Raw genomic sequence first — 21035 nt, 5'->3', positions numbered from 1 at the left:
GCCAAACCTACAGAAGAGGTCCTAAAAATTTTTGAAACCCACCACTGTGCCCATCTCATATAGCAGTGATGGCTAACCTTTTTGTTGTTGGATGCCAAAAATGTGAGCGAGCGTGCACAATAGGGCACATGTCTGCCAGCATCGATAATGAAAAGCACGCCCCACATGCGCATGTGTGCACAACTCCACACACACTCCCCCACACACACATGTCACACTGTTTGCCTCTAAGCTGAACTTGGTATTTCCTCCAGGGATCCGTAGGAAGTTATTTGTGCCCTCTCCAGGCTCCAGGAAAGTCTCTAGAGCCTGCAAAGGGCGAAAAATGGGCCCCACGGGCCTACCAGAAGTTCTGAAACAATGCACACTGGAGCTGGTGGCTCGTGTGCCAGCAGATATGGCTCTGCGTGCCACCTATGGCACACATTCAATAGGTTCACCATGACAGTCATTTAGCATCTTAGTCTTCCTAGTTCTAACCCAAAGCAACCCAGGCAAAACCAACTCATAATGCAATGACCTCACTTGTGAATTGCTTCAGTTTCTCCGTATCCACTCTGACTTCCAGACATGAAACTTCACGTGACTGTAAAAACAATGGATATCAGTTACACAAAGATTCACTGGTCAAGAGTCCTATTTTGTTATTCAAACTAATGCAAGAATCTTGACTCGACCCTACTAACCCTACTAAGTTTCTCACTTTCCAGCTGCTCTCTTTTCATCTGATATACTTCTATATCAGAAAAATTCTGATATATTTCTATATTTAAAAAATATCTCTTGATTTTTTTTGCTCTTCCAGTTTCCTGTTTCTTTCTTCTATTTCTCTCAAACAATTCGAATCAGAGATTCATGACTATATAGATAAGTTCATTAGTATGACCCACATATTTGTGGGTAATAATGGAAAATGTGTTACCACCATCAAAAACATCAATTGCTGCATACATGAAACTTCTATAGTGATCTATAGGTGGTGCCTCCTCCAGGCTGTAAAAATGTAATCAGCCACTAGTTAGCAGCTGAGAATTAGGGGTTTTAAGTCTCTTTGCTGCCATCTAGTGTTCATCCAGATTTTTCAGCCTAGATATGGTATGCCTATTCTCTTCAGAACCCTGTAAATCAGTTGGTAACTTTGTTTGTTCCCAAGCTTTATGACACTAGAAGTGATCTCATAACATGAATAGGCACATAATTCCTGAGATTTAATACTATCTTGGGCAAAGGAGCCTGTTTTATACCAGGTCAGATTATTTGTTATTCTACACTTATATTGCCTATTCTGATTAGCGATCACTGATCTCTCATCTCCGTATCACTTGCTACCTTAAGTGGAGGTACTGTCAGACTAAGCCTAAAGACACAGATTCAGTCAAGTCCATTTCTTTATTTGTTTATATGTAATGACAAAATCTTGCCAGACTAAAGCTATAAACTTCTAACCTAATAGATACTTCCTGGCAAATTCTACGGTGTGGCTACCTGAACCTTTTTCTCCCTCTAACACCCAGTTCAGGACTATGAAGTCTCTTGTTTAGGGCACCTTTCTAGAATATGCTGCATCATCCCTGAGAAACCACGGAGATATTGTCACGGAGGTATTTTCCCAATCATCCAATTGCACATTCCATCACAGGTGCTATGGATTAGACATGAGATCTTTGCATTTTGCACATGCGAAACCTGTGCTATGTTGCTGAGCTATGGTTCTGTCACAAGACAATACTCATCCTGAACTTTTATCCTATGACTAAGGCTGTTGGACCCAGTAGATGCCCGATGAGTTGGAGTAAGCTGCCTGATTCATTAATTAAAAAATTACCCTATTTTTTTTTAACAACTATGGATAGGATATCCAATGCATAACAGTGTTTGTGACACATGAGAATGAAATAGCCATAATTATACTCTTATTCTGAGTCACATATTTCTGTCACCTAGATTGCACTACATACAACATTGTTGCAACAGTTAAGCCATCCTGTGGTTTCCCTCTTGCTCTCTAATGGGTGATGAGGATTCAATCACTTTAGAAAATCACTTTAAAAATAAATCATGATTACCACCAATACTCCGTTTGTAATGATGTTTTCAGGATGATCTGGTCTACAAAACAAAATCAAAGAACATAGAGTTATAATCTAGTTTTTTTTAAAAAATATGTATGGAAAAAACAAAGTCCAAATGCCTTTTAAAAAAGCACCCTTGGGTTAACCATGACCTGCATGACTGAGAATCTCCATAGACATAAATTCTCTATGGCTCATTTAGTTACAAATTCCTTTATGTATGTCTTTTTTCACTGCATATTTAATCATCATTTGCAATCCCTTTTGACAAATGAGAAATTGAAATGGAAAAATAGGGAATATTACTGTACATTAGTTTCTGTTGGTTTGGATATATTTGATTGTTAAGTTACTGTGGACCATCACTTGTATCATAATGTCACAACCAACCATTATTTGAGGTTATAGAGCTGCTAAAACTCTGAACGTTAAACTACAAATGTTACAGGTGGCACATCTAGCGTTAACCCACAATCCTCAATACCCCAAGGACTTACTAAGGAATACCTTTTAGGGAATTACTTTAAATACTCAATACAGTAGATAGGCAGAGTGTAAGCCAAACAAATTAAAAAGTGCTACTGAAAATTAGACTGCACATTACTATGCTACTGTAAATTAGTATGCAAATTAGTGTAGCTTGTATTCCATAATGTTTTTCATCATACAAAAAACTCTGGTTTAATGTTTGTATTTCACCTTTCTTATTCTGGTCTATGAACGGATTCCCTGTCCAGTTGTGGGTGGGCGTCGCGATGGTGGGCGTGTCCTAGTCGGCCTCCTGCACCACAGTGAGGGTAGGGTTTTGCCTTCCCCGGGCTCTGGAGGCTTTTCCTTGATCCTCTGGGAGGGTGAAAACTGCCTCCCCCAGGCTCTGGAGGCTGGAAATGGGCCTTCCATTTCTGGCCTTCCGGGACTTCCAGGAGGGTCACTTTTCCCCCTCCCTGAGCCTCTACATAGGCCCTGCACTTACCTAGCATCCAAAAGGGGCAATGTGGAGACTCCTGGGAGGGGAGGGGTGGGAGGGGAGGGGCCAACCAGGGGTGGTATTTGGAGGTTCTCTGAACTGGCCATAATGTTAGCTATAGGTTCTCCTGAACCCGGGCAAACCCGTACAGCCCACCCCGTCTATGATTGTAATAAAGATTTAATTGATTTAATACAAACTTCTATTACTGAAATGGAAAGTAATTATTTTTTTTCTCATCGCTCCTCTCTATTACAACTTTTGGTGATACTTCTGATTCTGTTCTAAAAGATTTTCTTTCTTATTTGGAGCCGATTTTAAAATTACAAATTTTAAAAGTGATTTTAAAAAACCATTTGGTTAACAGAATACTATGGAATGCTACTGTTGAGAAACATCACCATAAATAAATTAAATATCAGTACAGGTAGTCCTCTACTTACAACAGTTTGTTTAGTGACTGTTCAAAGTTATAACAGCACTGGAAAAAGTGGCTTATGACCATTTTTCACATTTGCGAACATTGAAGCAACTCCACGGTCATGTTACATGTTACATTGGGATGCTTGACAACTGGCTCACATTTATGATGGTCCCCATGTCCCAGCTTTCAGAAGCCCTGTTTGTTTTTGCATAGCATGTATTCAAAGAAGCATAATCCATACATTTTCACTTTTATTGATTTTATTTATATCTTGCAATTTTACTTGCATGAATAATCAAGGTGGCTTACAAAAATGCAATAAAAAATAGCATTAGCTAGCTATTTAAAGCTGACTTGACATTCAGATTTACTTGTAAATATGTACAGAGTGAGTTTCATTGTTTTCAAAACTAGTTAGTCTTCTGCTTGAGACTCCCAGACAAGAGAGACATAACCATCTAGCAAAATGCACAATAAAAATAGGTGTGCATTATTTCATTTAAATTGTATGAACTTGCCCTCCTATTCTAACAGGTTTTTAGCTTTCAATACAACATGGCCTAAAGCAGGAGTCCCTCATCCCTGGGCTGCAGCCTGGTAGCAGTTTGCAACCCATTCAGAACTGGGCTGTGCAATTGGTGGGTGAGCACATGCCCGCTGCCTGCACAGAATCATCCCCTCTCTCCCCTCCCCCTACCATCACCGTTACCAGTCCACAAAGATGAAAAGGTTGGGGACCACTGGCCTAAAGCTTCTCTTAACAATTCCTCCTCTCTTGTTTAAACAGGCTTATGTTTATGGTCTCTAAACTTGTTCGTTTGCTTGCAGACATTTCATTACCAAACTAAGTAATTAAGTGAGGTTTCAATTTCTCACTTAGTGAAGCAAGTAAGAAGCAGAACTTCTGATTATTCAATAGCACTAAGTTGTATTAGCTGTCTGGTTTTGGCTGTTTTTGTCATATAAAGTCGGGGGGGCTGCTACTGGTTCACCCAGGTTCTGGAGAACCTGTAGCTAACGGTATGGCTGGTTCAGAGAACCTCCAAATCCCACCCTTGGCTGGCCCCACCCACCTCTCTCCACCCCTCCCACCCTGCCCCTCCCCTCCCAGGAGTCTCCACGCGGCCCATTTTGGATACAAGGTAAGTGTAGGCCCACACAGAGGCTCAGGGAGGGGGGAAAACAGGCCTCTCAGAAGTTCCAGAAGGCTGGGAAATGGCTGGAAGTGTTTCCAGCCTCCAGAGGGCCTCCAGAACCCAAGGCAATTTTCATCCTCCTAGAGGCTTGAGGAAGGCTGAAATTAAAGGAGTATAGACTGAAAATAACTCCATCGTTATGCTTCTCTTCTACTGAGCTGGGCATACCTTTAGTTTGTATGATCTATTTTACTGGATTTGTCAGCTAGAAGGTTAGCAGTTTGATGCCCAAGCAGCTTGTAGTGGGCTCAGTTCCCATTTTTGCCCCACCTCCTGCCAACCTAGCAGTTCAAAAGTATGCAAATGCAAGTAGATAAATAGCTATAACTTCAGTGGGAAGTGTTGGCCACATGACCACAGAAGTGTCTTTGGAGAATGCAGTTTCCCTCCGCTAAGAAATGGAGATGAGCACTGCCCCTAGAATCAGACATGACTGAACAGGGAAAACCATTATCTTTTATTTTACCTTTGATCATATTTTTTCCTATATTAGAGACAGAGTCATGTGAAAAATGGGAGCTAGGGAAGAAAGATACCAATTTGGAATGTCTCTGAACTAATGCTGTTTCCCTAAAAACCTGGTACCAACAACTGGGCTTATATACAAGCCAATCCCTATCTGAGTAGTGACCACTATTGTTAGAAATATTGCATTAAAAAATCTGAATGTGTACCATTACCTATTTCTTCCCAATCATTCTTTCTAACTCCTCACAGATAAAATGTTAGCAAACAAGAAAAGTTCTAAACAACCTGCTCCTTGCTTCTATTTGTAGTAGGACTTTGTTTGCATTGGGGAATCTTTAAAAGCCCTACATGATCTAGTCCAGTGGTAGTCAACCTGGTCCCTACCACCCATTAGTGGGTGTTCCATCTTTCATGGTGGGCAGTAGGGGTTTGCTGTAACTCTGCTTTATAAATTTTATAACGTTACTTCCCTACTTTATAAATCACCATTACTGTGGAACCGGTGGGTGGTTAGAACATTTTACTGCTAACAGGGATACAAAAGTGGGTGGTAGGTATAAAAAGGTTGACTACCCCTGATCTACTCTTTCGTATATGGAACAGGCTACTTTTAAAAATTGTTATGGAGAAAAAATATTTTATACTCTACCTGGAATATTGTACTGGTGCCTATCTTTTCTTTAGTCTGCAACCTACTGTTTGATAATCCTACAAAATGATGGTCTTGTGTGCTCACTAGAAGACTTCCTTAAAATGTTTTTTATTTATTTCAAAGCCTAGGTTATTTTCAAAAGTTCTAGGTCAGTGATGGCTAACCTTTTTGTCATCGTGTGCCCAAAGCAAACGTATGCTCACACCCATAATGCAATGCACGTGTGACACACACGCATTGTGTGCGACCTCCCCTGCCCCATGTATGCATGTGCGACACACACACACACATGCACGCATCCTGTTTTGGGCCTGGCAGGCCTCCTGGGAGCCTCCTGGGACCAAAAACAGGGTACAGGGGGAACATGGGAGGCTGCCTCACCCCTCATGCTCCCCCATTCCACCACCACCCCACATGCACGCACATCTCCTGTATGTGCCCCACCCCTTGTGCAATGTGCAGCAGAGACCCAAAAAATCAGCTAGCCAGCAGGAGACACGCGTGCATACGGAGTGGAGCTTAGCTGGGGTAACGGCTCGCATGCCCGCAGAGAGGGCTCTACATGCCACCTGTGGCACGCATGCCATAGGTTCGCCATCATGGGTCTAGGTTATTTTCCTAGGAAACAAATGATACAATTGACAGTATCTGCCTATTGGTATCCAAAGAATTATATAGAAATTATAGATTACATCTTGGTTTATGTCTACTTTTCAATATTAACAGCTACAAGATGGATCAGCTTTTGATTCATAGAACCAGAGAGTTGGAAAATATCCACAAGGTCATCAGATCCAAGATTCTGCATACTTTAAGATTCACTGCATCATCCGCAATAAATATTTTTGTTCCTCTTCTTGTTTACAACTCTTTGTTTTCCAATGAGCATCATTTGTGCCAAAGAAGCATGTCAGTAACTACTTTGAGTTTTTGTAAGTTTGTGTTTGCATCGTTATCAGTAATAATGAGCATGTTGTCTTTGTTCAAGTTCTTTTTCAATTGTTCTTTTTGCATCTTGGAGCGGAAGGAGGAGGACGCGACAAGAAGGTAGTAAAACAGCAACCTTTATTCTAGCAGAGTAAACTATGATTAACCTGGCGTGGTTCGCGCCAAACATTTATACCCCCGGGTTTGAGCAATGAGCCAATGGGGCGTCGAGTGTCTCGGCCAATCAGGGAAGACATTGAACCGGCTCCGCCCGCAAGCCAGTATTCAACACCCCTCCCCCCCTAGTCAAGTACCCTCACGAAGGGCAAACATAGTCCTGTAGATAGGTGGGACGGTGCCGCTCTCGTCCCGACCTTCGTAGCTCCCCGGCAGCTGTCGTCGGGGGGGGAATCGCCAACAGAGGCAAGTCTGTGGCGGAACGGTGATCCTGTGATGCGGCCCCGAGAGATGGCGCTCCAATTGTCTGAGATGGTATCTCCGCAACAGCCGGAGTATCCGACGATGGACCCGTACAATCTGGTTGGAATATATGGTCAGAGTCTCGATAAAGGCTTTGAGGGAAAGAATGGCCAAATGAGGCACGTCTGTCCGAAAAGTTCGTATCGGCTTGTCCCCCATTCCCCGAGGAAAGGCAGTCCGTTGGGGATAAGGTCATCAAGGGTAGCTCACGCTGAGGGCGAATGTCTGGGGGGCCCGGGCCGTCTATTTCCGCAGGGAGGCGGCGCCTTAACTGGTCCAGGTGGCGCCTCCATTGCGTTCCGTCGGCCAGACCGGCCCTGAAGGAACAGGGGCCAGTCAAAGCTGTGATTGTTGCGGGAACCCACCGTGGATCCCCTGAAAAGGAACGAGCCCAAACGGGATCCCCTAACTTAAACGTATGGGACGGAAGGGCCCCCAAGTTGCTCGGTAAATCCCCTGCATAAAGTGGATGGAGCCTATCTAGGGGGGTTCGCAATCTCCTACCCATCAAGAGCTCCGCAGGACTTTTATTAGTTGTTGGACAGGGTGTAGAGTGCTGGCTCAAGAGATAGGCCGCCACTCTCTCCTGCCAGTCACCCTGGTCCATGCGGCCCAAAGCTTCTTTAGCTGAGCGAACTGCGCGCTCCGCCCTACCGTTACTAGCTGGATGATACGGGGCTATGGCCGCGTGTCTAATCCCTTGCTCTGCCAAAAATTCTTGGAACATAGTGGAGGTAAACTGGGGCCCGTTGTCTGAAACTATCACATCTGGTAGCCCGTGTGTGGCGAACATCTTACGAAGAGCCCTCACGGTACTCTCTGCCGTAGTGGAGGTCATGATTACCAACTCCACCCACTTAGAGTAAGCATCAACCACTATCATAAAGTTTCGGCCGTGAAAGGGACCGGCAAAATCAATGTGTAAACGGGACCATGGGCCTCTAGGGATTTCCCACTCACGAGGGGCGGCTGTGGGGGGATTCGGCCTAGAATTTTGGCATATTCTACATCGACCTACATAATCTGCGATTTCCGAGTCTAACAAGGGCCACCACACATAGCTACGGGCTAAAGCTTTCATTCGCGCTATACCTGGGTGATTTTTATGGAGCGCGGGCAGGATTCGTGCCCGTAGAACTTTGGGGATCACTACCCTATCCCCCCAAACAAGGCAACCCCCGTGAAGGGCAAGTTCGGCTTGTCGTGCCTTAAACGGTCGAAATTCTTCCGCTACCTTTTTTTCGGGCCACCCCCTCAACACCCATGAAGCTACTTGGGACAAAATGGGGTCAGCCTTTGTGCAAGCTGCAACATCCGCGGCTGAAACGGGGAGATCGGATTCAGCAATAGACAAAATGGAGAGAGAAGGCACGAGGGCTGTGTCCGTCTGTGGCAAAGGGCAACGACTCAGGGCGTCTGCGTGCCCTAGCTGCTTACCCGGACGGTATACCAGCGCATATGAATACGCCGCTAAAAACTCAGTCCAACGTGTCATGCGGGGAGACAAAATGGGGGGGGTTGGCTTATCGCCCGCCAATAGGCCTAAAAGCGGCTTGTGATCCGTAACAAGGGTGAAATTCCTACCGTAAAGGTAGTCATGAAAACGCTTAATACCGGACACTGCAGCTAGAGCTTCTTTGTCAATTTGGCTATAATTTCGCTCCGTTGACGAGAGCGTCCGGGAGTAGAAAGCTATAGGAGCCTCTGAGCCGTTCGGGAGGACATGGCTCAGGACCGCCCCTATGCCATAGGGAGAGGCGTCACACGTTAAAACTAGGGGCATCCTGTCGCTATATTGAATTAGGACTGCTGACGAGGTTAAAATGTCCTTTATAGCCGCGAACGCCTGCGCTTCACGGCTACCCCATTTCCAGGCCGCTGACCGGTCAAGCAATCGATGTAACGGTCCAGCTAACGACGCCTTGTGGGGAATAAAAGGGGCATAAAAGTTTAAAAGCCCCAGGAACGCCTGCAATTCCGCCCTCGAGGTGGGTGCAGGAGCGTTTTTTATGGCCGCAACTTTCGAGGGAGTGGGGTGGATGCCCTGTGCATCAATAAGGAATCCCAAAAACTCTACTTGGGGAACAGCAATTTCGCACTTGCTGCGCTTTAACTTCAATCCAGCCTCCCTAAAACGTGTAAGAACCTCCCGCAGTGTTTTTAGGAGTTCCAGGTGGCTAGGGGCTGCAACCAGGACGTCGTCAAAATAAGGAACGACGCCTGGGATCCCATGGAGCAACCGCTCCATGAGGCTCTGAAATATCCCTGGGGCAACCGAAACGCCAAATTGGAGGCGGCGGCAACGGAAAGCCCCGCGATGGGTAACAATGGTCTGGGCTGTAGCCGCATCATCGTCTACGGGAAGCTGCTGATAGGCCTGTGCCATATCCAGCTTGGCGAAAATGCGGCCTTGCCCCAAAGAGTGAAGTAGATGTTGCACTACAGGAACAGGATATGGATTTGCCTGCAGGGCCAAGTTGATGGTCGACTTATAGTCGGCACATATCCTCACCGATCCGTCGGGTTTGACCGGGAGGACTATAGGGGTTTCCCAAAGGGCATGATCTACGGGCTCTATTACCCCCTGCTCTATAAGCTTATCCAATTCAGCATCTACCTTTGCTCTCAATGCAAAAGGAACCCTACGTGCCTTCAGCCTAATAGGCGCGACCTGGGGATTGAGGCAAAGGGAAATGGGGGTGCCCTTATAACAACCTAATTTCCCATCGAACACATCTGCGAACTCATCCAAAACGCTATCTACGGCACGGGGAACTACCCTATGCACCCCTTCTATAGTGAGGCCCAAAACGGGGAACCAATCTAACCCCAGGAGAGCGGGCAGGTTATCCTTAACAATTAAAACTGGAAGTTTCCCCTTAAAATCTCCGTATTCCACCCGGATGTGGAATATTCCTGCCGTGGGAATCCCATTTCCCTGGTAATCTAAGAGGGAGACCCCGGCAGGGCGCAATTTACTCTGAGGAACCCTAGGGCAAAGGCGGGAAAACAAAGCCCAAGATAAAAGGGAACGGGAAGACCCGGAGTCCACCTCCATTCGGCAAGGCTGACCTTCAAGACGAACGACGGTGCTAATTTTGCGACCGCCGGCAGGGACGTGGGAAGCCTGATAGACTACGCACTCAGCACTAGGGAGCTGGTGGGTTGAATAGCAGTCCTCAGCTCGCCTCGCTGGACGTGGTTGTTGGCGGCGTTGCAATGTCTGACGCTGGTTGCTGGGCTGCATGAACGATGGGGCTGGCAAGAGAGCCCGGCAAACCTTGGCGAGGTGTCCTTCTCCTCGGCAACGGCGGCAGACAGCGGAACGAAACGGGCAAGATACGCGGCTGTGGCGGCCGCCGCATCCACAGCAAGGCATGTTTGAAGCTGGCTGAACGGACGTCGGTGGTTGCTGGTGTGGCCTCTGCTTCGACTGCGTCCTCATCTGTCCGACGGTTTCCTCCTCCTCGTCTTCCGTGGGGGAGAGGTCGTCAACGAGGTTCGTCTGATTGGAAGGCCCCGCAGCGGTTTGCGTGAAAGGTTTCAGCTGAAGGCGTTCCATGTCGGCCGTGGATTGTTCGGAAAGTTCTGCTGCTCGCGCAGTCTCCACAGCTTGCGCCAAAGTAATCTTGTGGTTCCGGAACATACGGCTGCGCAATTGTACGTCGCGGACCCCGCATACAAACTGCTCCACAAGATTCTCCTCTAGGTCTGCAAAATCGCATTGGGCGGCCACTGTGCGCAATGCCTCGAGGAACTGACTGATAGATTCGCTGGGCTTCTGCACTCGGCGGCGAAAAGTAAACCGACGAGCAATCAAAGAAGGTGAGGGGGCGTAATGGTCCCTCAACCTGGACATTAGCTCGTCCCACCCAAGTTTGTAAGCTGGCCTCGGAGCGGCCAGGGCTCTCGCAGAAGCAAACATAGAGGGCTCGCAGCAAGACAGGAAAAAGCTGCACTTCTCCTCGTCAGTCTGTGCCCTGTTCTTTGACGCGATTAAATAGCATTCAAAACGCTCCATGAAGCCGTCCCAGGATTCTCCCGCAGACCCAAACGGCGCGAAAGGAGGAAGCGCTGTTGCCATTCTGATGCAAAAGCCAGGGAAAAGGAAAAGAAGAAACAGAGAAGATTTTTGTTCGCTGCCGGCGTTCCTGACCTGAAAAGTATGGTTCAAACGCGGAGGCAAGCTGGTTTGTTCTTCTCTGTGGTCACGGGAATCTCATCCCACCTTCGTCGCCAGTTTTGCATCTTGGAGCGGAAGGAGGAGGACGCGACAAGAAGGTAGTAAAACAGCAACCTTTATTCTAGCAGAGTAAACTATGATTAACCTGGCGTGGTTCGCGCCAAACATTTATACCCCCGGGTTTGAGCAATGAGCCAATGGGGCGTCGAGTGTCTCGGCCAATCAGGGAAGACATTGAACCGGCTCCGCCCGCAAGCCAGTATTCAACAGTTCTCAACTTTTCAAAGCAACGATTCTTTCCTTTGCATCATACCATTGGGAATTGAAGCTTAATGGCTAGAGTTGGTGGTGAGCGATCTGGTTTTCCTTCAAATAGCATTGAGGAATTTGTTCTTCCTGTGATCCAAGATATTTTCAATAATTTTCCCAAGCAATTTATCAAAAGCATCAATTGTCCAGGCTTCCTGATCATTAGCTTTTATAGGGGTAGCTTGCAGCTGGGAAGACTACAGCCTTGTCAATATGTATCTTCAGTGTACCTTCAGTGACAGTATGATATGTGTTGTACCTCAATATGTTTAGTACACAGTATGTAATGTACCTCTGTCTACCATTATTTTATCTAGAATTGTCATAGTTTTTCCCCAAGAGCAGACTTCTCTTTATTTCATTATTACAGTAACTATAGCACTGAATTCTAGGAAGAGAAAAGTCTATTACTACTACAAATTATTCTCTGCCTATTTCTTCTAATTCTTCTCTACACTGAGTAAATCTTGCCTATTGACATAATCTTGCTTTGTTTTAAATTTGGATCCATACAATGCTCAATGTAGCATGTACAATGGACCATTTTTCTACATGGTATTGATTGGATTTCTTATTTCAGTTTGCTCCAATTTATCAATTTTGTGCTACAGCATTTTTTTTTTCTTGTCAGCACTTGGTGGCCATATGAAATAGACAATTTTTTTTTAAAAAAAATTATTTTATTTATTTATTTATTTAATTTGTATGCCACCCACTCTCAAAGAGACTCAGGGCGGCTTACAAGTAAAAAAAGAAAAAAGGGAAAGACATACAAAAACAAGACAATAGTAAAAGATCCACAACATTCACAACTTAGGATAGGGCTGGACAAAATCAACAGCCCCAGGCCTGCCGGAACAGCCAGGTCTTGGTCGCTTTGCGGAAGGCCGGAAGGGTAGTAAGGGTCCGGATCTCTGCGGGGAGATCATTCCATAGGGCCACACCTTATTATAGTTTCTTCATCGTCAAAATTAAATCATCAACAATTAAAAGCCTGTTTAAATATATGTGTTTATGGCTTTTAATAAGTAACAAAGACATTAATCTTCTCAATCTAGCAGGTACTACAATCCAGAGAATCAGGATAACTCCAGAGAAGGCTTCATTTTGATTCACCATAAGATGAAATTATGGAAACTGCGCACCAACTGCCTCATGTGATCTTAATATTAGACTAGTGATTTCTATTTTTTGTTCTGGCATATGCAGTGTTCCCTCCTCTAATTTTTCACCACAATAATCCTAATTCAGGTTTGAGCTACATGGAGTCCTTGTTGATCTCTGTTAAGTCCTCAGACTTACGACAATGTCAAAAGCATTGCCAGCTACAAGACTCCCCTGATTGGTTAAGACGCGAGCAGCTTTTCAGCGGGAAAATGCAGCCTTCTGATTTGTTCAGCCACCTGACAGCTACTATATAAAGAGCTGTGAGACGGCCAATGTTGTTGTTGCCGGTTCAGGAGTTGCCTTGCATTTAGCACTGTTAGCTGTTACAATAAAGTTTGTTTGTTACTGTCCAACCTCTGTCGCTGTACTGTCCTGTCACCTCAGTTCTTGCCTGCCTAGTTCTCCATACAGAGCAATCTCTAAGCTTGGTTGTTTGTAGGTGTTTCATTTCCTGACTAAGTAATGTGACCACTGCACAAGTTAGCTAGTCAGGTAATTAAATGTCTGCAAGAAACAACCAAGTTCAGAGACCACCAAAGATTCCACAACCTTAATTCTCTGTCAGGTAGGCTAGGCTGAGTGTGATTAACCAAAGTCACTCGGTGAGTTTTTACATAGTAGAGGCTGAAGTTGAGTCTCACTACTCCCAATTGACCACCCTAATCATATTATAGCAATAGCAATAGCAGTTAGACTTATATACTGCTTCATAGGGCTTTCAGCCCTCTCTAAGCGGTTTACAGAGTCAGCATATCACCCCCCACAGTCTGGGTCCTCATTTCACCCACCTCGGAAGGATGGAAGGCTGAGTCAACCTTGAGCCATGAGATTAGAACCGCTGAACTGCAGATAACTGTCAGCTGAAGTGGCCTGCAGTACTGCACCCTAACCACTGCACCATCTCGGCTTTTAAGATAATTACTTGCATTTTCAAGTATTCTGAAGTAAATACTTGCATTATAAAAATGAAGTGTACAAATTAATACATCTGACACATATCTTCAGATTAGGATCATGAAAATAACTGCATGAAAACATGGGACAATAGTCTAATTAGGAGAGTAAATGTTTTAAAAAATGGTAAGTGCTAATGTAAAAATTGTGAAAAAGATCAACCCCGTTTATTTAATAAAAACAAAAGAATGTACAATATATTTTATGTTCTTTTCATCAGCTTTTAATTCCTCCACACATTTTATTTACAATTTTTTTAAAACTGTCTTCTTTACTGCAGTTTTCTTGATGATGTCTAGGAATACAACTTCAAATCTGTTGGAAAGCAAGAAAGAAATATAATTATATTGCTATTCACATCAGAGGATCTTGGATTTGTTCAATATACCCAGTTTTCTAGAAATTCATGCTCCAAAATAATGTCCTCTTTCACCTGCATTTCATAAGATGGTAATTGCAGAGCTAGTAGAAACTATATCCATCAATACTGATAGGAGGGAAGAGGCCATAGCCTCTACAGTATGGGGTGCCTCATGGCTTGGTTCTCTCTCCTCTCCTGTTTAGTAGCCATGCAAAACTGTGGAGTGAGGTGATCTGACAGTTTAGGGTAATGCAATATTCAAATGATACCTTGCTATCTATTTCCACCCCAGACAATAGCATGGATGTGCTATCTCAGTGTCTGATTGCTGTAGAGCAGTGGTTCCCAAACTTGGCAACTTTAAGACTTGTGGACTTCAACTCCCAGAATTCTCCAGGGAGCTCTGCTGGCTGGAGAATTCTGGGAGTTGAAGTCCACAAGTCTTAAAGTTGCCAAGTTTGGGAACCACTGCTGTAGAGGCTTGGATGGGAAGCAATGGGATCTGATTCAATCCAAGCAAGAAGGGTATTTAGTCTTCCTGAGAGAAAAGCTCTTTCATTCTTGGTACTGGTTAGGGTTGCATTATCCCAGACAGACCCGCTGCCTAATCTGGGGATCAACTTGGAATTGTGGCTCCTGTTTGACGAACATGTGGCAGTGGTGGCTACGAGGTCCTTTGCACACCTTCAGGCTGTGTGCCAGTTATACTCATTTCTGGACTACGCAGTTGCTCACAGTCACTTATGTTCGCATTACCCCTCATTTGGCTTACTGTAATGGATGGAGCTTCCCTTAAAGAGAATTCAGAAACTTCACAAAGAGTTAATGGTGCCAGTTATACAGCACAAGCAATACCACTACTACAGGAGATGTATTTCTACTTAAAAGTCAAGGTACTGGTTGTTATTGTAAAGCCTTATGTGGCTTGTGTTAGATCGGCAGAGGCTGCTGCCGAGCTGTCATTCGTAAGTCCGAGGACTTACTAGGCTATAACAGCTTGGGACCAGGTTACCTAAAGGTTCTTCCCAATAATTTCTACCTGTCAAATTTAGTCTAGTAGATTGGGGGTGCTGCAGATCCTGGCACCCAAGGAACATTAGCTTGCAGGACCAGGAGTCAGACCTTCTCAGCACATTGTTCCCAACAATCTAGGTCCTCATTTTACCAACTTCAGAAAGATGGAAAGCTAAGTCAACCTTGAGCTCCATCAGGATAGAATTCCAGGTTGTACTGCACACTAACCACTGCGCCACCAGGGCTCCTAATAATTATTATAATTCTTGATTGCCTCTACGTATTATTTGCAACTGTTTTTGTGTTTTATGGTTATAATTGTAGTGATATTGTTCACCACCCAGTCAGTTGGATTGACATGGGCAGCAGCTATAGAAATTAATTAAATGAATAAATTATAAGGTAAAAAGTGCTACTAAATGATGTCAGCAGGGCACCTTCCTATTTAGATGTGCCTTAAACAGTATTTTTACATTCAAGCAAAATAATGTACCATTGTGTTTTCCAGGATCCAAAAGAAGGCCTTTAATTCCAGCTCTTTTAATCTTTTAAAATCCAGGAGGTTTAGGAATATCAATACTGCGCACCCAACTGATCCAGCGAGAACCTAATGCAATAATGCCGTCACGTGGAGTCTCACGATTTCTAACAGCGCTAACAACAGGTCTACTACGTGGTCTTTGAATCCTATGAAAATAGAATGAGCATTAAGTTTTGTTATTCATGAAACTCAACATATGAATATGTGAAAACAAAAACACACTAGAGAAGAATCAAAATATAATTGGAATTTACCTTCTCACTCATTGCCTGGCTCCATACATGGAGCCTCTTGATTCATCTACGGATGTCTATCCTGAGAACTGCTGCTCCATGTGGTTAGAACCATTCCATTGGGTTAAGTGATATCATCACATTCATATTTACCAAGTTCAAAACATGAGTTTCCCATGTTAACACTCAGCTTACACATTACGATTCTAACTCAGAAAGTTTCCAGATAAATACAGAATAATAACTATTCACTGGAGATGTGAAATATGCTGGAAAGCCAAATACCAAAGAGTTTTTCATGTTGCTGTGTTTTTAATGTCCTTTGTGATTGGCATCCCTATTGATTTCTTAACGTTTCCTTTAAGATAGTCTTGATATCTGGTGTTCATGTTTGTAAACATAACATGTAGACATATTCATGTTGTTTCCTTGACAACAATGTGGAAGTGAATTTCCATTGCTTTCTTTCGGGATCCCAAAGGTGCTTTATCAAGAGGCAACTGGACTTTCTGGTTTTTCTTTGAAGACATTTCACTTCTCATCCAAGAAGCTTCTTCAGCTCTTTTGTGATTTTTTGTGTGTGGATGTTTTCATCCCAGCTTCCAGATTTGGTTGATCTTCAAACCTGGGGTTTTCTGGTGGTTTCTCATCCAAACATTAATCAAGTCCAACCCAACTTAACTTTTTCAAGATGCACCAAGATCAGATAGATCTTCTGACTCTTACGCTTGCCATTGCATTGAAGGAATAATCATTGCTTCCATTGCCATTTCCATGAGATAAAATTTGCCTGAAAGGAAGTTGTATGATTTGGAACTACTGCTATGAAAATGCAGAGGAGCTTTAGGAGTAGCATGTAAATATAGCATATGATACTTGGCCAATAACTCTTTTAGTGATCTGGTCAGCGATATAACAATTTTCAAATTTGAAATATGACTCAGAGAAACAAGAACTCTTTTCTGGTTTTCTACTTATTTTCAGATGTGAAATCATCTACTGAATCAAAACTGATTAGAGGTGAGTTCAAGCTGAATTGGTTCATAGATCATGTCAGTAATTACTAGCAAAGAGATTGCCCACTGAAAGAAAGGAGCACAACTACAGTATTGCCTCTTTATCCTCTGACCCTAAGTCTCTCATCTCTCCTGTTCCCTCACCCAGCAATCAAATCAATTATTTACCCATTTGTTCATTGGTTGAACAATGCATGCAAAGCCATTTTTGAGTTGTTGCTTCTGCAAGTCCAGAATGTTGCACAGCACAAAAGTATGAAAGTAGATACGTCATATGGACGCTGGGCATAATCACCTAATTAATTGTGCAATTTACTATACATTGCATTTATTTGGACGCAGCCTTTGAAACCATGTAATTGATGTTCAGTCCATGCATCAGCAGACTTTTGTTCTCTGCTCCATACTGCCCAATTATAAATACATTGTGATGCCTGTAATCTTTGTGCATTCATTTGGCGCAAGCACAGGCAACTGACTTGGTCATAATGTTTGTTAGCTCTAAGGCATATACTATAGCTTTAAAGGTTGTACTCACATGCTTTGCAACTTGAATTCAACATCCAGCTCTTCTTCTGTCTATAAAAAAAATAGGAAAAAGAATGATTCTCAATGAAAAACAATTTTCCTTTTCCAAATAATATTAATTTATTGTAATGGCATTGAGGAAAGCTACTGTATTTTGAAGAGTGTAGTGGTATTTTTTTTATTTTCCTTCATAGTAAGAAGATTCTAAAAGTTTAGTTTTTGTTCTGACATTGCTTTGCTTTTTCACTCTTGCTTGATAAAGAAAAGGGAGGAATTTTCACACAGTGATAGGAGCTCAAGATCATTTAGGTTGGCACTGGTTTATCTGTGTATAGCTCCCAGGCTCTCGTTTATATTCCCGAGTTCTTACGTTTTCATGAGAAACAGATGCACCATCTAGCCAAAATCAGGTCTGGCAATCTTGGTACCATGCAAACAAGCTCATGAAGTTTTGGTATCAGGTTTCAATAAGAAACCTCAAATTGCCCTTTGAGCTGTGAGCTTTGACACAGAATGAGTCTTAGGCCCTCTGTGACTTGGCCAGTTCAGAGTCTTTGCGTGTCAGGAGGTCTCAAAAGGTGATCACATGACCCTGGGACACAGCAAAGGTCATAAATATGAACCAGTTGCCAAGCATCTGAATTTTGATCATGTGAGCATGGGGATGTTGCAAAGGTCACAACTATGAAAAATGTTCATAAGTCCATTTTTCAGTGATGTTGTAACATTGAATGGTCACTAAATGAACTGTTGTAAGTTGAGGTCTATCTGTATTTGTTTCTTTCTATATTTTTAGCACCATTTCTCCACTTACTTCAGCATTTAGTTTGAAGGTCACACGAGTAATTTGCCCTGTACGGAGTTTTCCAACATCAAAGAGAACTGTGTAAAGATGATCATCTTTGGTATATTTATCTTCATCACAGACTTTCAAGTGCAGAGTGTTCTAATGAAAATATAATATTATTTAATACAATTTAATAAGAAATGAAATATTATACTATATGTTGAAGCCTATAGAATGAGTTCTAAGAAACCCCCAAAAGAGAGAAACAGCTTAAAATCTGAATTATACCCCTGATTGAGGTACACAAATAAAATATATAAAATAACTTTGAAGAAAGTATATTACTTAAAATAGATAGATAGACAACTTGTGCCTCTCCAGATGTTCAGTTACAACTTCCATCTTCCTTTTACTATTATCATTACTGAGCAAAGTTGATGAGAATTGGAGCTCAACAACATCTGGCATCTTATCCCTAGATAGCTGTAATCGTAGTTACAATCAGTAAAATTTTGTCTAGATTTCTGATACCTTCTCTCAGCCTTACATGACAAAATACTTTGTTCTGACACCTTGATATTAAATTCTATAAATACTAAAGCAACCACAGTTTAATGATTTTAAAAAAAACAAAGACAGCGATACTAGAATTTGATTAAAAATAATTTTAAAGTCCAAGGCACTACATGTTTTTTTTAAATCAGCCTAAAATATTTTTCTAATTTGTCAACCAAATGGTCCTCAAACCTGCTACTTGCAATAATTTCTTTCATAGCCATTAATACCCAATGTTAAAAAATATGCAATGGCATTACATCGTCACCATCAATTTCTTGTTTTATCAAAAACATTAAACGTGTTTAATGTACAAGACAAGAATGTTACAATCAGCCTAAATATCAAGCCAGCTGTTAATAACATCTATTATTTACTGAATTTTTTTATCATTACATATGTAAGCTCTGAACATAAAACAAATACTGATTCTCTGCTGTCATTAGATACTGTTTCAGTTCACACATCTGACATTACAAGAATTAGACATGCTAAGTATGAGCACATATTAGCAAGCAATATATATTCTTTGACATATATATCACCATGTTGCCCATACAGGTTTTTTACACACCACCCCCCAAATTAATGTTGTCTGCCTTAAAAATCAGTATGTCATAAGGAGTCACTCTCTGAGGAAGATGTGTGGTTTCTAAATTTGTTAATATAAAATATTATATTATATTTAATATAAAAAATTAAAATGACTCTACCCAGTGGTCTATGCAAAGAACAGTGCAGGGTTGCAAAGACCTTAATCTACAGTAGCTATGAACTCACTACCCTAAGAATATTCACTTGTAATCTTTGCTAGCCTCTTGGAAGGGATGATGATGGGGATTTATTTATCTATTTGATTTCTATGCCCCCCCCAACTCAACCAAACGACGCAAAGCGGTGATGAGGATGGTGGTGGTTTTCATTATTATTTGCCAGACATTTGGAATGGTGCATTTATGCTACTTTATCCAGTTGTATTATCTGGATTTAATTTTATAAATCATCTTATTAATTAATAGTGTATCTCAGCTGGAGCCAGAAATTGGAAGTAGAAGGTCTCCTTTAAGTCAAGCTCAACTCAAGGGATTTTATGAATAATGCAGAACTGATTCTCCTCTGCCTTCTTTGGAGATGATTGTTTGACTTCCCATTCCAACATCCAACTCTATTCCCTGAAAGCCTTCTATTCAAATGCTAATCAGGGCTTGCCCTGTCATTCCAGATGAAATTACTGCAGAGATCTAGACATTATAATAATGAGCAAATAAGAATTTCAGTTATTCAGCTGCGCATTGCAAAAGTGTTTCCCTCTGTGTATTAGCGATCAGTCATCCAGGTTAACAGCAGGCAAATAAATCTGTACTCCATACTAGTCTCTCTCTGTTGGATGTCTCATGCCTGCTTCAAATGTAGAACCAATTATTAATTTCATTTATTTATTTTTATCCCACCTGTATCATATTTTATAAATAACTCAAGGCAGCGAATATACCTAATACTACTTCCTCCTATTTTCCTCACAACAACAATCCATTAGGTGCATTGGGCTGAGAGAGAGTAACTAGCCCAAAGCCATCCAGCTGGCTTTCGTGACTAAAGTAGAACTGATAGTCCTTTTTAAAAAAACTTTATTAAAGATTTTTAAAACAAAGATACAAACTAATACAAAGTGATACAGAGTAGGGGAGGAAAAAAGAAAAAGAAAAAAGAAAGCTAAAAGTGCAAGAAACAAAAAAAGAAAAAGATACAAAGAAGTGGCTTCTGATTTTCTTTGTACTAGTTATAAGTACAATTATAAATGTATCACTTTATCTAAAGTTACTACATGATTCTGTTTTTTCTATAATCTATCCTGTATAATCATCAAAGTCATAAATCATGTTTCATTTTTTTCTTTTGCACAAAAAGTCCCTTTCTGACAGTCAAAAGCTTAGATAGATATTGTTTCTTCTCTAATCAAAGAAGTCAATTTGGCAATCTCAGCAAGTTCCATAATCTTTACCATCCATTCCTCTATTGTAAATATGATCAAATTTGGTACTATGCCACATTAGTTGAGTGTATTCCAAAAGATCCCCAAAGATATTAAATATCAGAAGGAATCTGATATTTGTTAATTTTGATTAACAAATATCATTTGTTAAATGATTGTACTAACTAAAACTATAAGCAAACAGTAATTATTTATTACTAGTTGTGTT

At 42.2% G+C, this 21035-nt stretch overlaps 1 protein-coding gene across 1 annotated transcript in view; it reads right to left on the bottom strand.

Annotated features, from left to right (window-relative positions):
- The window catches only part of LOC106537463 (cytosolic phospholipase A2 epsilon-like), a 58620-nt gene that overhangs the window by 22236 nt on the left and 15349 nt on the right, over window positions 1-21035 (bottom strand). The window contains exons 5-8 of the mRNA XM_087723853.1: window positions 18307-18438; window positions 17503-17543; window positions 2067-2109; window positions 526-586 (exon numbers count right to left, since the gene is read on the bottom strand). Of these exons, the coding sequence (XP_087579979.1) occupies window positions 526-586; window positions 2067-2109; window positions 17503-17543; window positions 18307-18438 (277 nt within the window). The remainder of the gene's footprint in view (window positions 1-525; window positions 587-2066; window positions 2110-17502; window positions 17544-18306; window positions 18439-21035) is intronic.

Source organism: Thamnophis sirtalis, unplaced genomic scaffold (genome assembly GCF_051295495.1).
Source record: "Thamnophis sirtalis isolate CommonGarterSnake01/CBP01778 unplaced genomic scaffold, rThaSir2_p1.2 scaffold_1, whole genome shotgun sequence".
Classification (NCBI taxonomy): Eukaryota; Metazoa; Chordata; class Lepidosauria; order Squamata; family Natricidae; genus Thamnophis; species Thamnophis sirtalis.
The sequence above is the reverse complement of the archived record's forward strand: the minus strand, read 5'-3'. Positions and strand labels throughout refer to the sequence as shown.